The 16,099-nt window shown below is 33.8% G+C and overlaps 1 protein-coding gene and 1 long non-coding RNA gene across 2 annotated transcripts; one reads left to right on the top strand and one right to left on the bottom strand.

The window, feature by feature from the left end:
• Positions 1 to 7,582: 7,582 nt before the first annotated feature.
• On the bottom strand, positions 7,583 to 8,451 carry LOC134282822 (uncharacterized). Its single transcript, XR_009995362.1, has 3 exons — positions 8,374 to 8,451; positions 7,997 to 8,108; positions 7,583 to 7,672 (listed from the first exon to the last, which is right to left on the bottom strand). It is a non-coding gene; the product is annotated as an uncharacterized LOC134282822 (long non-coding RNA).
• Positions 8,452 to 13,884: 5,433 nt separating this feature from the next.
• LOC134282824 (uncharacterized protein K02A2.6-like) lies at positions 13,885 to 14,775 on the top strand. The gene has a single exon (XM_062765213.1). The coding sequence runs from the start codon at positions 13,885 to 13,887 to the stop codon at positions 14,773 to 14,775; it is 891 nt and encodes a 296-aa protein (XP_062621197.1).
• The last annotated feature ends 1,324 nt before the right edge of the window (positions 14,776 to 16,099 follow it).

Genomic DNA, 16,099 nt, shown 5'->3' with positions numbered 1-16,099 from the left:
TTGTTTAAATAATATATTTATTTAAATACTGTAGTTATGGCAATTCTGGTCTCTTAGTTAGTAGCCAAGATTTGATATGAAACAAATAAAATGTCTTGGATGTAGCACCAACAGTGTGATTATGGGACGCAGTTTTATTTTATAAAAAAAATATTTTCACACGATGTCTACAGTATATCTTTCAAAATGCTGCTTTAGCCATTGTGCTTTTTGTTGTTCTAACCTCTTTCGTGCAAAACGACGAAAGTGGTTTGCTGTATCAAGCAGGAAATACCCGCCGTAAACATACATGTATTCTTCTACGTAGCTGAATCTCTATTTAGACAATACCAGGGTATTTAAATGTCCTTCTCGATATATAGGGAATAATCGCGAGTTTCTGCAACACCTTCTTTACACCACAAAGAAAGATTCAAGCCACTGTTTTGGTTTTGGTCATGTAAATGGGTCAGTTTGTCCCATCTAAAATCTAAAACATGTGATAAGGAATTCTAAAAATAGATGCAGCAGAGCTATAAACAGACAAGCCGCAGCTCTCTTCTGAGTCAGTCAGTGAACATTTAAAATATGTAAGTTTCAATGAAACAATGATCAGATTTCTTCTATCTTGGTAATGTAGAGTATGAATGTGATAGGACTTTCGCAAACTATATAAAATCCCCCAGGTGAGGTGAAAGGTGTGAGATAATTATAGGTCCATGAGAAAAAAAGGAATTATGTATTGTATGTGGAAAATATTGTGACCGAATTTGATTAATTGCATCAAAAGCAGATGCAGAGAACTGCACTCGGTGATCTATTTTGGTTTCCCCGACAATTTAAATTCTATGTCAGCGAGAGATTTTGTGTCAGCAGATTACTGATCACCTGTCTGTATACAGCACATATCCGATATCAGACAGGCAGGCCAGTTTATCAAAGTTAAGCCTGGTTCCCTGTCTCTGTTTTACTTCATGTACTCCTGCCTTGGACAGAATGAGCCGGGGGACCAAGCTTATCAAAGTTAACGTGATTAGCCGCAAGATGGCGATCGCAAATTCCCTTCCGCCGCAGCTGAGCGGTACCAATAGAGCGGAGGCTAAGCTTCCGTCTAAAAAGCACCATATACTATGTTTTCTATATATTGTTGGTATGCATTATGGTATAATTGGTATATGTTTTCTGGATCGGAATTGTAAAGTTTAATTTATTTTTAAAAAGATATTGAGCATGGTACAAAGCTATTGTAGTATGACTCGTACTGTTCTAATGATTGGGATTTGATATGATTCACATGCATACTTTCACATACATTTTTATATCAACAGTATAATTAATATCCATTTTAAACATTGTTTTTTTATTTTACTGACAACTGCATTTTATGCAAGAAGACTGTTCGCCCCCGACCAGAGGCCATCCAGTGTTAGGGGTGTGAACAATGGCAACACAGGACATGTGATACTGGTAAGTTTTGGAAATATATATGCGTAAAATTTTACTTTAAATACCACTATACTAAGAACAATTATTGATAAAAATGGAAAAGAATAAAAAGAACACTATATAGTAAAATTAATTCTTTCATTGATACTACAGGTATCAGTCGAGACCAGTATCGGCGAATAGTGAGAGAAGAAGAAGACCTCAACTGCAAGCGTGCAACCCAGTTGAATGGTAGACTGTTCACCTTGTGGGAGGAGTACAACAATAAGGAAATCAGCACCACCCAGCTGTTGCGGTGGTGTTCCAAGTTGTACGGTCCAGTGGACTGTTAAAATGTGTAGTGTTGTGTTGATTGACCGACTGTCACAGGAAATCAGGAAATGTGTTGTGTTGTTTGTATTGTGGTGATTGACTGCCTTGGAAAACCTTTGTTGTTGATTGTTTTATTTATATTTTAATGTTATCAACATATGTGTTGTATTCATGTGGTATATTATAAAATTCAATGACTGCAGTGTTTGTTTTATGCAGTATATAATATGTAATTGTGAATGATAGAAAATTTATGAATGTGTATGTACATGTATGTATGTATGAATGAAATAAAGCAAATTTGATGACTCATTTGTTTTTTTTTAATCATTTAAATTTTAGAGTTCACCTGGATGACAAAGCCAAAAGTATCTTATGGTATGCATTTGAGTCTCAGATGCTCACAGTTGAATATAACAATGACAATGTCCTCAGAAAATGACATTATCTTGAAAATGTTGAATGAAAAAAGTGCTTTGAAATCCTAAGTTGTATTATTTCAATGTATGATGGTACGTTTTCTCAATAAATAAATTAATAAATAATAATTAAAAGTTAATCAAATCCTAGTGGTGAAATATTTGTGGTTACATTAAATCCAACTTTATTAAAGAAAAATGAGTGAAAAAGTTTATAAACACCCATGTACATTGTCATACGCAAGTCAACAACAAGATATATTAATTATATGTGAATTCACATAGCCTAATAAAAAAGCGTAAGATTATTTTTCTTGTTAAAATTGATAGCTTTACTTTCTGATATCCATAAGAGAAGCAGAGAGTACCATTCATGGATTTTTGTATAGTTTCTTTCGCCATTTCCATTTTGCACGATGGGCATCTGATGAATTTAGAATCATCATCTGGCAGGACAACTTTTCCCTTACACATTTCACACGAAAAGTGCATCACTAAACCCACTTGGGTTATTTTTCTCTCATTTTCAATGAGATCATTATTTTCAGGTGCCTGTAAACAATTTACCAAATCATCAATGCTTACAATGCTTGTAGCTTTCCTACCCGTAATAGTTTTTACAATTTGAAACGGACGGGTTGAGAGTTGATTCAATCTGTAACTTTTGCCAATTTCTAGCTTTGTTACCATGTCATCCCAAAGTGTTAATTTCATTGTTGCAGAGCTATCTCTAACGATCACTTCTTGCTTTTAAATAGGAAGTTCTCTGACTATTTGTACTGATACTGGTCTTGCCGACAGAATCTTGACCTCAACAGCAACCTAATCAAAACATAATGATTAAAGCTGACATGAATTTTTAAAAACTCAACATTTTCATCTATGTACGACTTGTTTCATTCCAACTTTAGCCGTATTCCGCCATATTTCTTTCAGATACCTTCTCTCATTGTAACGATGTATACCCCAATGCGCTCGTTACACTTGAATGATTTTTTGTTCAATGCGGGGCCTTTTGAGATGGCCACCATATCAATGATATCAATTTGCCCTAAAATTATGAGAGAAAAGATTTTAGAATCCCTACACAATTCAAGAGTTTCAAGTCATTTAGGGAGGGGTAAAACATACAATATCTGTCAAAAGAAGGTTCTATTGGCATTGCTTGTCAATTGATGTTAAATTATGATGTTAATCATGTGATCTTTGTACGCATAGAAAACCAGGTCCAGGGTTTGGAAAATCTCCACTTCAGTCTTCTCTACTTCAATCTACAAAACCATTAGACCGAATTGCAATAGATTTTTAGGGGGTTTACCAACAACCAATAATGGAAATGAGTGTATCATTGTTGTAAGTGACTATTTTTCAAAATGGAAATTTTGTAATATTTGTCGTACAACTATTTTTCAGGATTGCTTAATGGACGTTTTAGATTTATTGGTGACGCAGGAGGAGATGGATAATCTAGACAGCGACATCCGACCGGCGTGGAAGGAAGGTGGAATGATCTGCCCAGCAGACAACTGTGAAGTCTGGTTGAACACCTACAAATCCTGCAAGGGACACTGGAAGGAGATCCATGAAGCATATATTGAAATCTTCCACTGTGGAGTGGAAAACTGCAGGTATGCCAGTAGGCAAAATACCAGGTGCGTCGGCACGCCCGTCTCAGGCATGGGAAAAGCACAATTCCGCTAGGACAGCACGTCAGGAATATCAAATTCAAGGATCCCGGGCAGGGAACCATGCCCCTGGCCCCAAACTCAGCATCAAGGAGAAGATACCGGGATCAACAGGCTAACCTGAGGAGGGCCAACAGAGTTACAGCAGGGAACAACCTCGTCAGGTCAGGAACCATCTCCAGAGATCAAGACATCATTACAGAGGGGGAGGATACTTTTGTGGTGACCGGACGTCTGTGGGGTCCAACCAGTAAAAAGACAGTGACAAAATTATGAACATTATAAAGTTGATGTTATTCTGATATTTTTTTGAAATTTTATATTACCTTTGTTGTTTAATTGACTTTTTTTTCATTCATTCATGCTATAGGTATATTATAATTTTGAATAAATGACATGATCATTTAGTTCTTAAGAGGGGGGGGGGGTGTAGCAGGAATGGATTTTGTTATAAGCATATATGCCTTGTATTTTAGTAATAATATGTTATTATCAATGTTTTCATACCTATATGTGTATAGTGCCTTATACCTAATTCATTTGTTTATATTTAGCATGTTTACGAACCTTCTCAGGGAAAAGCACGTGTTGCTTCCATCAAATCTTTTGGGCTAATGTTTATCTAAATTTTGATTGGCTATCAATACGGAAAACCTTTTGGGTGTTACCAATATCAGTCATAGTTCATACCCTTCGTGTGCATCCACTAAGATTCTAAGTTGAATTTTCTATTGTTTCCAAAAAGTATAAAAACCTGTGTAACTGCTAGTTTAGTTGAGAATCTTGAAAAGCATTGATTTGCTGTAAGTTACTCACTTTTTATAGAGGTTTAGTGGTATTTAACAGGTTGCACCCTTAGAATTTATGTTAACCCTTTCTCTTCCGGCGTATTTTACGTGATTTTGGAGGCCTTTTGACATGGCATTATTAAATTATTTCTAACTTTTTTATCCAAGGGGAAAGCTAGGCATAATGCATACCATTTTGTAGGAAATTTCTTACAGATGATATTTTATACTCAACCACTGACCTTATTAGTCAAAAATTGAGGTCAAAGGTCAATTAAGTGCAAAATTTTATGGGATTTTTTGATACTTTTTCATCTTTAAGCTAAATATTAAGTATGATGCATGTTGAAATAGGAAATTTAGGATATACCCACAAAAGAGCATTATACTGGACTACATGAAACACATAAACTTTTTTTTCAATTCTGCATACAACTACTTAAAAGGGGTTGCTAAGCAACGCAGAATTCTTTAATTTTCGGGCAGAAATTTTCATTTTTCACTCATCCTAGACACATTTATGCATCCCAGCACATATGAAAGTTAGATGTGAGGTCATAAAATTACAAGGGACATACAACAGATAAATTGTCTTAAAGTTTGACCTCATTAGAACTATTTTTAGGAGGTCAAAGGTCAAATAAGTGCAAAAGTTTCATCAATTTTTTTCAACACTTTTCAGTATTCTTGCCATAATTTTACACAATGGATGCTGAAATTGAAAATTCTGAATATACTCTCAAGAAGGGATTAGAACTGCAATATCCATGCATCATTTTAGTTCAAATATCTGTTTAATGACCTGTAAGTGGTTGCTAAGCAACATCATTTTAAAGTTTTTAGCTATATACATGTTTGTTATTTCACATTCTGGACACATTCTAGACACTTTTTGTATATTTCATGAAATTGTTTGTAAGATATATATGGGCCATAAAGTTGAAAGAACATTTTTGTATTAAAAATTGACCTTGACACTCATGTTCTTCAGTGGGTCAAGGTCATATCAGTACAGAATTCTGCTTTAAACTGTAAGTAAATATCAATTTTGAAATGCTTCAAACATGGATAAATCACCTAATAGCTGACATAATAAAAATGGTGAATGACAAAATTTGCAAGCAAAGAATTCTGGTCTGCTTCTTACAAACCCCTAGCAAAACATGTATACAAAATTTTTGTTGAACAAAAAATTCATTCTCTTGATGCCACTAGAAATAATCTTTATTTTCATGAATTTAATCTAACAAGAAAAAAAACTAAATGATTTCATTACAAGATTTTTCTGGTATAACAGAGTTTAAGGGGTACAATAAAGACTTGACATTATCTTGGAGAGAAATAAAAATAATAGATAGCATTGGCAATATTTAACCCAAAAATGTTTAGTCAATAAGTTGAAAAATTGACGCTTATATCCAAATATACAAATCCAGAAATATTGCAAGATGCATTTTTAATCAGACTGAAATCTTCAACAAAATGTTGAAGAGCACTTTTACTTTGTGTCCACCATTCTTTTATCAACTGTCATTTCTCTGTAAGACTGGAGGAAGTTCTTTGACTTGTCCAAGACATTATTATTTGCTGTCAAGTACAAGTGATCAGTTTCTATCCTGTAAAAGATTTAAATATTTTGAAACAGATACATGTCATTGTGTATATGAATTTACATTTATAAATAAAATTAAGAGTGCTGAAATTACTACATTTATTTGATTTTCCTTTTAAAATTAAAATTGTATAATGTGATTCAAGTAGTTAAATGATATTGCTAAGTCAATGTATCAGGACTGTTAATTTAACAACCTTGTAGTAAACCATCATGGTAACTACTGAACTAAAACAAATAGCATATTTGGCAATCTAACTAAAGCCAGACCTCTGTTATGCTATTGCAACATATAAAAAACCTGACAGTGGATGGAAGATCTAATTTTAATTATGCTACGAAAGCCATGAAGGGACACGTCAATTTGTCAAAAAAGTAAGAAATGAGATCTCGAATTAGACAATCCAATCCCATGGATTACTAATTTGAAATCGTTCCCTCGATTCATAATTCGAGATCTCAAATTACACAATCTGATCTTACTGATTACTAAGTTTCCCCCTTAATTCATAATTTGAGATCTCAAATTACATAACGATAATTTTTTTTCACAGATTAATAATACGAGAACTCGATTTGTTACAACGTCAGTCTCATGATTTTGGCAATCTGTGCTCTTGAATTTCATTACATATATGTACAGATAAATCCAACCATTTTAATCAATTAGTGCGTTCTGTTATTTTTGTTTCAGCAACCGGTTGTTACTAACCTCTTTCATAATTAATTCATCGTATATTTATTTTAGAAATATATTACACAGGACCCATATTCACTTTTACTATTGCAGACTTTTAATTATTCTAATATACACGTAACACAATAACCCAAAAGATTTTTTGTTGTACAAATATCAGTATAAGCATATGAATTTGAAAATATTCATGCATTTTTCTCATTTTGGACCGTTATATGTAATAAAAGGTAGGATGTAAAATACTACATGTACAATATTCTATTCTTTAAACATGTATTACCATATCCGATATGTACGGATAAATAATTTTAATGAAACATGTGAAATCATGGGAAGGGTTTACATTCTGAGGGAACGTATCGTTTAAACTAGGAGAATGAATTATACAATCTGAGATAGCGTATTGTGTAATTTGAGGGAACAAATTGATAATCTGTGAGAATGAATTGGCAATCTGTTATAACAGATTGTCAATCCGAGAGACCGGATTGCATAAATCAAGAACTTGGTTTACTTTTATTATTTTTTAAAAAAAAATTTTGTCCCTATATGGCTTTCATAGATTGCATACCTGCATGGCTGCCAAGGTTGTATAAAGAAGGGAGGAAACTGACTGCAAATGTTACTTCAGGGCAATATTTCTTGGGCAAGGCTGTTCGTGAGAATGGGATTGTTGATAAACCATCCAATGAGTTTGACCACCCATGTATATGATGTATGATGATTGGAAAAGTCTAAAAAATTGAGAAAATGGAAATTCTAACCACATACTTTATGCAGATTTGAAATATAACATAAGTCTATAAAAACAGCTTGTTCCATATCTCGGCATTCATTCAAATAGATATTACATGTTTAAATAATGTGTTTGTTTGAATAATCAAGCATCATGAGTACACTGTATTATGTGTTTCAAACACTTATTTTTCAAAATATAAATCAAATGTTTATAAACTTGTATGAATGCAATATCATGAGAATGACACAAATGAAATTTGACTTTATTTTTTGAAATTTTAGAACATACAGAAATTTTCAACACCAAAACAAAAATTTACCTGTTCATTGGTGTCCTTACATATTACTCGGCCTTTGTAGTTCATGGTGGGCTTAGCAAGTGGGTATTCACAGATGAAAGTATTGTTGCATATGTTGCCTGCAGGCTGCACCCTAAAAATTCAATGTGAAAGTCGTACATGTACACACTGGTACACACATACTGAAAACAACTACCCATTATTATTGCAACTTTGATTTTACTTTGAACTTCCGAGTGATTGTCAAAAACATCAACGTTCAAAAGCAACACAAAATTGGTTGAACAATACGATATACGCACACTGAAACATGAAGGAAGATCTAGTATTTTCTTTTGAACGTGAACTAATGCGTTTTAAACTTAAAAACTATCCAGTCAATGTACACGTATTCTCACCTGCTAATACCAAAGGCATGTCCGTATTATTTGATTCATTGATGTGATGATCTTCGTCGTGAAATAATCATGAAAAATGACGTTTGGATTTCGGATCACCATCATGTTTACACCACATCGGAAACACGTGGTTATTTCAATTCGTATCAACTCATACAGTGATGAGTCGTATTTATTTATAAATGCGAGTTTTTGTATTGTGAACTGATCTAACTAAATTGCAAATTAAGTATACAGTATAATAAGATACAACAATATTAAAAATCTGATTTTTTTTAGTAAAGATCGACGATTAGGGAATCAACATTGTAACGTTATACCACTACATGAAATATATACCTACATCATTACATGTAACGTTAGATGAATAAATTAACATTATTTTCTTATTCACAAAAGGCAGAACAATAGTATTTATTTGTTTTTTGAAATCTATTTTTTTGTATAATGAATTTATTTAAGTAAAAAATATATCTAAATGGTCAAAAAAGTCTTATAAAAGAATTTGTTGTTTCGAGTTAGACGCAACAATATCGACCTTGACGTTACATGTAAATATTGACTGATTTTTCCATAAAAACTAGGCGAAGGTCACAAATTCAAATTATCGTAATTAAGAAAATACTGAGCGTAAGAAGGCCTGTAAAGGCTTGTTGGAAAGGAAATTTTCTCTACTTTTACCAGCTTTATTTTGTTTTCCCTATTTCAATACAGAAATAAACGTAAAACTGAGCTTTGTTTAAACATTACGAATAAAATCGAGAAAAAACACATTACTGCAAGAAAATTCTTATTTTTAAAACATACTTTAAAGTAATAACAATAATTTTTACATATTTTAAAAGCATTGGAAATATGCTTTAAGAATATACCATACTTTTTTTTATAAAGTTAATCAGGAAAAAATGTCAATCGTTTGGAAAATGGGCAATTGCTTTGGAAAATTACGCCATTATCAAAAAGTCACGTTTGTCTTCACAACGTAAAATCGATTATATACCGGCAATAAAGACAAAATCTTTTTAGATATTTTAAAAGTAGAGAAAATTTCCAAAAAGATGATATATAGTTTATATACCTTCGTGCTACCATAAAATAGATACGGAGATCTTATTTTCGCGAAGTCGTGTTTTAACGCGCCACAGGTCAATTTGACCGGTACGGAAGTTAAGGGGTTAAGATATTATTAGGTATTTGTAAAAAAATTGTCGTCGTCTTTTGACCCTGTTAATTTTATTAGGCCATAAAACTAAAAGTTAGAAGTTAGGTTTTCGATAAATAAATGTAAATAAGGGGTTTTAATTTCCCTAGGCCTTTTCCCCCGGCTAGGTTGGGCTAGCGTTTCCGTACGCTAGGTTGGGGGTGATTTTTGCTGGGTTTCAAAATTAGGGTTTATTTTTTTACCAGGCAGAAATTTACAGTTGTTATTTTTTTTTTATATACCATTTTTTTGTTTGTCTATACAAAGGTTAAATAAATTTTGTTATTGAAACTGGTGTTCATTGCAGTTGACACGAGGTGTTGAAATAAGGTACAAACAGGTTCGGAAATAAGACAAAGCAGAATCTCAAATCAAAATAAGAACCTGGGAAATTATATTTATTTGAAAATAGGAGAGTGTTGAAAATATTCTAGAACCACTAATGACAATGGTGTTCTGAGACATTACTCCTATTACACCTTTTTATTGATTTTTTTGAGTTTATTATCTCCAAATATAATAGTTGATATTTGTCTTTACTTCTCTTTATGCATAAAGGTAATGTCTACTATATATGAAATTCTATTCTTTATATTTAAGCTATTTATCTGTGGATATACTAAAACTTGTCATTAATGTGTTCAAATTATAAAGTCCTAAATGAAATCCAAGGGAGTGCATTTACTGAAAACTTAAGCCAAAATCAGTGTGATTAAATTCTAATGAATATATAATTGAAATTCAACGCATCTCAATGTTGCCAAGAATACCAAGAATACCCGTATCAAGTAACACACAGTGAGTTATTTTTGTCCTCGTAGAAAGAATTAGACCCTATTCCCGATGATGCTTAACAAGATTTATTTATTCTTTCAACTTAGTGTAACTCTACAGTTAGTTTGCGTTACCATCTTTCGAACAACCCACATAACTATACATTGCTAACGCCTTTATTAATTTTTTTCCCAATAACTAGTCCTGAAACATTTCAAAATTTATAATAGATTATAATTCATATGTTAAAATATCCCTTCTATGTAGTGATCAGACATTGCTTATCTTAACTTAATCCTATAACTGTAAGCTCCGCCTAAACGTGATGATGGACATTACTCTACACGTGCTTCAGTGACTTTATCTTAAGTGTTTTTCTTGATGTTCAGTAGTCGCTTGTATTCTGTTATATGTTTAATATGTGTTTACTTAGATAAAGATTATCAACAAAGAATTACAGACTTCCTTATGTATTAAAAGGAATATAACATGGTGTCAGAAGTGACTGTGAACTTGTGAAAAAAAATATAATGTGAATGTTTCATCTTTTATTCGGTGGAGAGAAATTAACCAGCAAGGCAGAAGGTCATTTCAAGCAACCTCCGGAGATGGACTTCTCTCACGAAGGAAACTTAGCAGAAAAATGGAAACAAACTATGAATCTATACATGGATGTAGCCCTCAGTGACAAAAGTGAAAAAGAAAAGTGTAAAGCTCTTCTATATGTGATGGGTCAGGAGGGAAGGGAAATCTACAACACATTTGCATTCGCTGCAGGTGATGTAGACAAACTGGATGTTTTAATCAAGAAATTTGAAGATTTCTGCATCCCAAAAACAAACATAACAGTTGCGAGACATAGATTCAACACAAGGGTACAAGGACCAAGTGAAAGCATTGACCAGTACATCACAGAATTGAAATTGATTGCGAAAGACTGTGGCTTTGCAGACCTCGAGGATGGCTTAATTAGAGACAGAATTGTCTGTGGAACATCTTCATCTAGAGTGAAGGAACGACTTCTTCGCGAGGACAACCTCAGTCTTGAGAAAGCAGTTAGTTTATGCCGAGCAGATGAAGAGTCCAGAAAACAAATCAAAACAATCAACGAGGAGGAAAAAGTACATGCTCTCAAAAGGAAATATGTGAAACAAAGAAACCCTGACAGTAGACAAAAAGGATATCCAAACAAAACAAGTCAAGAAATGTTCTACTGTGGAAAATGCGGAAAGAAACATGAAAAACGAAATTGTCCAGCGTACGGAAAAACCTGTTACAAGTGCAAGAAATCAAATCACTTCCAAAAATTTTGTAAATCGAAAGGATTCATAAAAAGGAGAGTGCATAATTTGCAAGAAGGATCAAGTGATTCAGAATGTGAGGATTACAATTACTTTGTTGAAGCGGTCAACAAGAAAACTGAAATATCTGATAACTCATGCTTCACCAGTTTCAAAGTTCAAGGTAAGACAGTTAAGTTCAAAATTGACACTGGATCCCAGGTTAATATACTTCCAAACTCAATCTTCCAAAAGCTGAATGATGTCAAACTCACAAACACAAATACAACGTTAACGAGCTATTCAGGAGACAAACTCAAGGTGTTAGGAAAATGTCAACTCCGCCTACAAAACAAGGAACTTGAATTCTTTGTAACAGAAACAGACCAGTTTCCACTGTTAGGATTTAAAGCCTCAAATGAATTGGGACTTATTCATGTTGTCATGAACGTTCAATCTGAATTGGAAAATCCAATTTAAGCATTTCCGAAAGTATTTTCAGGACTAGGATCTCTGAAAAAACCCTTTCACATTAAACTGGACGAGTCGACAACTCCGGTCATTCATCCTCCGAGAAAGATACCTACAGCTTTACGTGATAGATTGAAAACAACTCTTGATGAAATGGAGGAAAAAGGTGTTATCCGAAAAGTTGATGAACCTACAGACTAGGTCAACTCATTGGTAGTGATTGAAAAACCAAAATCAAAGAAACTGAGAGTATGCCTTGATCCAAGATCCCTAAATCGTGGAATCAAAAGGGAACATTATGAACTTCCTACTATAGAGGATATTACTACACGCATGTCAGGAGCAAAATATATGAGCAAACTTGACTGCAATCATGGCTATTGGCAAATCCCTTTAGACAGAGAGAGTCAACTTCTTACGACATTCAACTCTCCATTTGGCAGATATTGTTTCCTAAGAATGCCATTTGGGATTAATTCGGCCCAAGAAGTATTCCGAAAACGAGTATCACAACTGTTTGATGGAATCGAGGGAGTAGAAACTGACATTGATGACATTCTGGTTTGGGGAAAAACAAAAGAAGAACACGATAACAGACTGCGTGAAGTATTACGCAAATGTCAAGAAGTAGGTCTCACACTCAATGCAGAAAAATACAAATTCAGGATGAAAGAAGTAACATACATAGGACATCTACTCAGTGCAGAGGGAGTAAGGCCAGAAAAAGAAAAAATCATAGCCATAACTGAAATGCCAGCACCTACAGACAAAAAAGGAGTTCAAAGGCTACTTGGAACTGTATATTACCTAGCAAAATTTGTTCCTAACATGTCAGCTATGACAGATCCAATCAGAAAATTATTAAAAGAGGAAAATGAATTCGTGTGGACACATGAACAAAATTTGGCAATGGAGAAAATAAAAGAGGTGTTGACGAGCAATCCTGTTCTCAGTTACTTTGATGTGAAAAAACCAATTACAGTTAGCTGTGATGCATCAAACGCTGGGTTGGGCGCAGTTCTCTTACAGGAAGGGAAACCGATAGCTTATGCATCAAGATCTTTATCAGATGCTGAAACTCGTTATGCCAACATTGAAAGAGAGTTATTAGCAGTTTTATTTGGTTTAGAAAGATTTAACCAATACACGTATGGCCGAGACGTTATCGTAGAGTCAGATCACAAACCATTAGAGTCCATTGTGAGAAAATCTTTGGGAGACTCGCCGCCAAGACTTCAAAGAATGCTGCTCAGACTGCACAAATATGATTTCACACTAATCTACAAACCAGGGAGAGACTTAATAGTACCGGATATGCTGTCAAGAGCACCGCTTAACAGATCTGATGGTCAGATAATCGAGGAAGAAATTGAATGTTTTGTAAACATGATAGTTCAAAACATGCCCCTTTCTCACGACCAAGCGTCAAAGATTAAACAGGAAACAGAAAATGATGAAATCATTAAAACACTGACAACGCTGATAAGAAAAGGATGGCCAACAGAAAAAAGAGAAGTTCCAAAAAACTTGCAGATTTATTGGCAATACAGGAATGAACTCTCAGATATAAATGGAATTATCCTTAAAGGAGAAAACATCTTGATACCATCTCAAATGAGAAACCAAATGCTCAAAAAGTTACATGAAAGTCATTTAGGTATAGAGAAAACAAAGAAACTAGCAAGAGAATTCATATTTTGGCCTGGAATAAATGCAGAAATAACTGATGTTGTATCAAAATGCAGCATTTGTCTTGAAAACAGAAACTCGCACACATAAGAGCCAATGAAGATTTCAGAAATACCTGACCTACCATGGAAAGCAGTAGGAACAGATTTATTCCACTGGAACAACAACAATTATCTAATGGTTGTTGATTATTACTCAAGATATTTTGAGATAGCAAAGCTTGAAAATACAAAAGCTACATGTGTCATCAATCATTTGAAATCAATTTTTGCAAGACATGGGATTCCTCAATATGTTAGGAGTGACTGTGGTCCACAATACACATCAGCAGAATTCAACATGTTCAAGAAATTTGCAGAAGAGTGGGGATTCACACATCAGAAATCCAGTCCAAACTATCAACAGTCAAATGGTCTTGCAGAGAGATTCGTGCAGAGTGCAAAAAACATGCTAAACAAAGCACACAAAGAAGGCAAAGATCCGTATCTGAGTATGCTAGCATACAGGAACACACCAATTGAAGATGTAGGATCACCGGCGCAACTTCTGATGAATCGAAGACTCAGATCTACAATTCCAGCAACAAACAAAATACTTCGACCAAGATGCGTAAATCTGAAAACAACTAGAGAAAAAATACAAAACTCGAAGCAAAAACAGAAGTTTTACTACGACAGAAATACAAAACCATTGGAGTACCTGAAGAAAAACGAAACCGTCAGAATTCAACTTGAAAAAGGAGGAAAATGGAACCCTGGTAAAATAGTTGACAATCATGATGTCGAGCCTAATTCGTTTCACGTGAAAACAACAGAAGGTGCAATTTACCGACGGAACAGAAGACACATTATGAAAACCAAAGAAGACTTCGATGATAAAGAAATCGAAATCGAAGACAATCCAGAGATCGTTGCGAATGAGACGTTTCCTGGAAATAATGACAACGTAGATAACCGAGAGACAACTCCAGTTGTAAGAAGAACATGAAGAAGTGGTAGGAATGTGAAACCACCAAAGAGACTGATAACTGAAATTTAGATAATTAATCTGGGAAGTGTTTAAGGGACACAATAATGCCCTTACCCAGAATGTATAAGGAAGACCAGGCAGTCTACCTGATCTTAGATTTATATGTTATATTTGTAGCGTAGATATATTATTTTTCTTTTATTGTTTTATTTTAGATTATTCATGTTATTCTGTAGTTTTAGTTTAAATGTAGCATTCTACTGCATTGGTCACTTAGATAGATTTATTGGAGGTTTGACCCAGACTGTGGACAGGTCATGGGAAGCTAGCAGTAATTGAGTAAGGAGGAGAAAGTTAGGCGATTATAATCAGTGGGAGGAGAGTGTTAGTGATTAATTACGTCTAGACAAAGATAAATGGATCGAGGGGAGTCAAGTGGAGTAAGAGGAGTCAATAGAGTATATAAACGGGATAATTAAATAATTAGTGAGATTTTGATGTGGGATTTTGATATAGAGGTAGCGATAGAATTAGATATAGGAGTGATTTTATAGTGCCTTTCATTCATTAATATTTTGGATTTATTTTGTTTTAATTTCTTTGGATTATATTCTATTTTACTTTGGATTTAATAAACATTTGTAATCAGTTATTGAGTTTTATTACGAGGAAAAACCTATATGATTTTATACCCAAGGATTATTATATTGCCATTGGATTTTTTACAATAGAAGGAATTAACTTAGACCGCTCGGAAACGTTACAAATGGTGGCATGCGTCGGGATTCATTAGATTCTTTGGATAATTTGTGAATTTTATTGTGAATCGAAATGGATCTAAACGGACCTTAATTCGCAAATGTGTTGGATTATTGTGATTCTGAATATTTGATTTTCATTGGATTTATTTAATTCATATTACTGGATTATTATATGTGATTTGTGTATCATATACTTTTCGTAGTTATGGATGTATACAGATTCGCAAACGTGTATGACTATGATGACAATGGAAATTTAGTGCATATTGGAAGGATTACAATTCACGATAAAAAGGAGTGTCCAAACTGTTATTGTATGTTTAAAGTGAGTGAGAACCGTTTTTCACTTGTCACGGGAAAAGGAGAAATCAGTGAGTTCTTAAAATGTCCGTTTTGTAAGTGCAGGATTAAAGCATATACAAAACATCGTACCAGTGAAATGTAAGAGGAAAAAAATGGATGAAACTTCGTATTCATTAATGGATATGGAAATGACAAATTGTGACAGAACTCCGAAACAAAGGACACCAGGACTATTTTCAAATTCAGGAATTTCAAATGTCAGGCGAAGATTGGAGGAT

Source organism: Saccostrea cucullata, unplaced genomic scaffold, assembly GCF_032062105.1.
Source record: "Saccostrea cucullata isolate Sc308-1 unplaced genomic scaffold, CSIRO_AGI_Scuc_v1 ctg13594, whole genome shotgun sequence".
Taxonomy (NCBI): Eukaryota; Metazoa; Mollusca; class Bivalvia; order Ostreida; family Ostreidae; genus Saccostrea; species Saccostrea cuccullata.
This window is presented reverse-complemented; position numbering and strand designations above follow the sequence as displayed.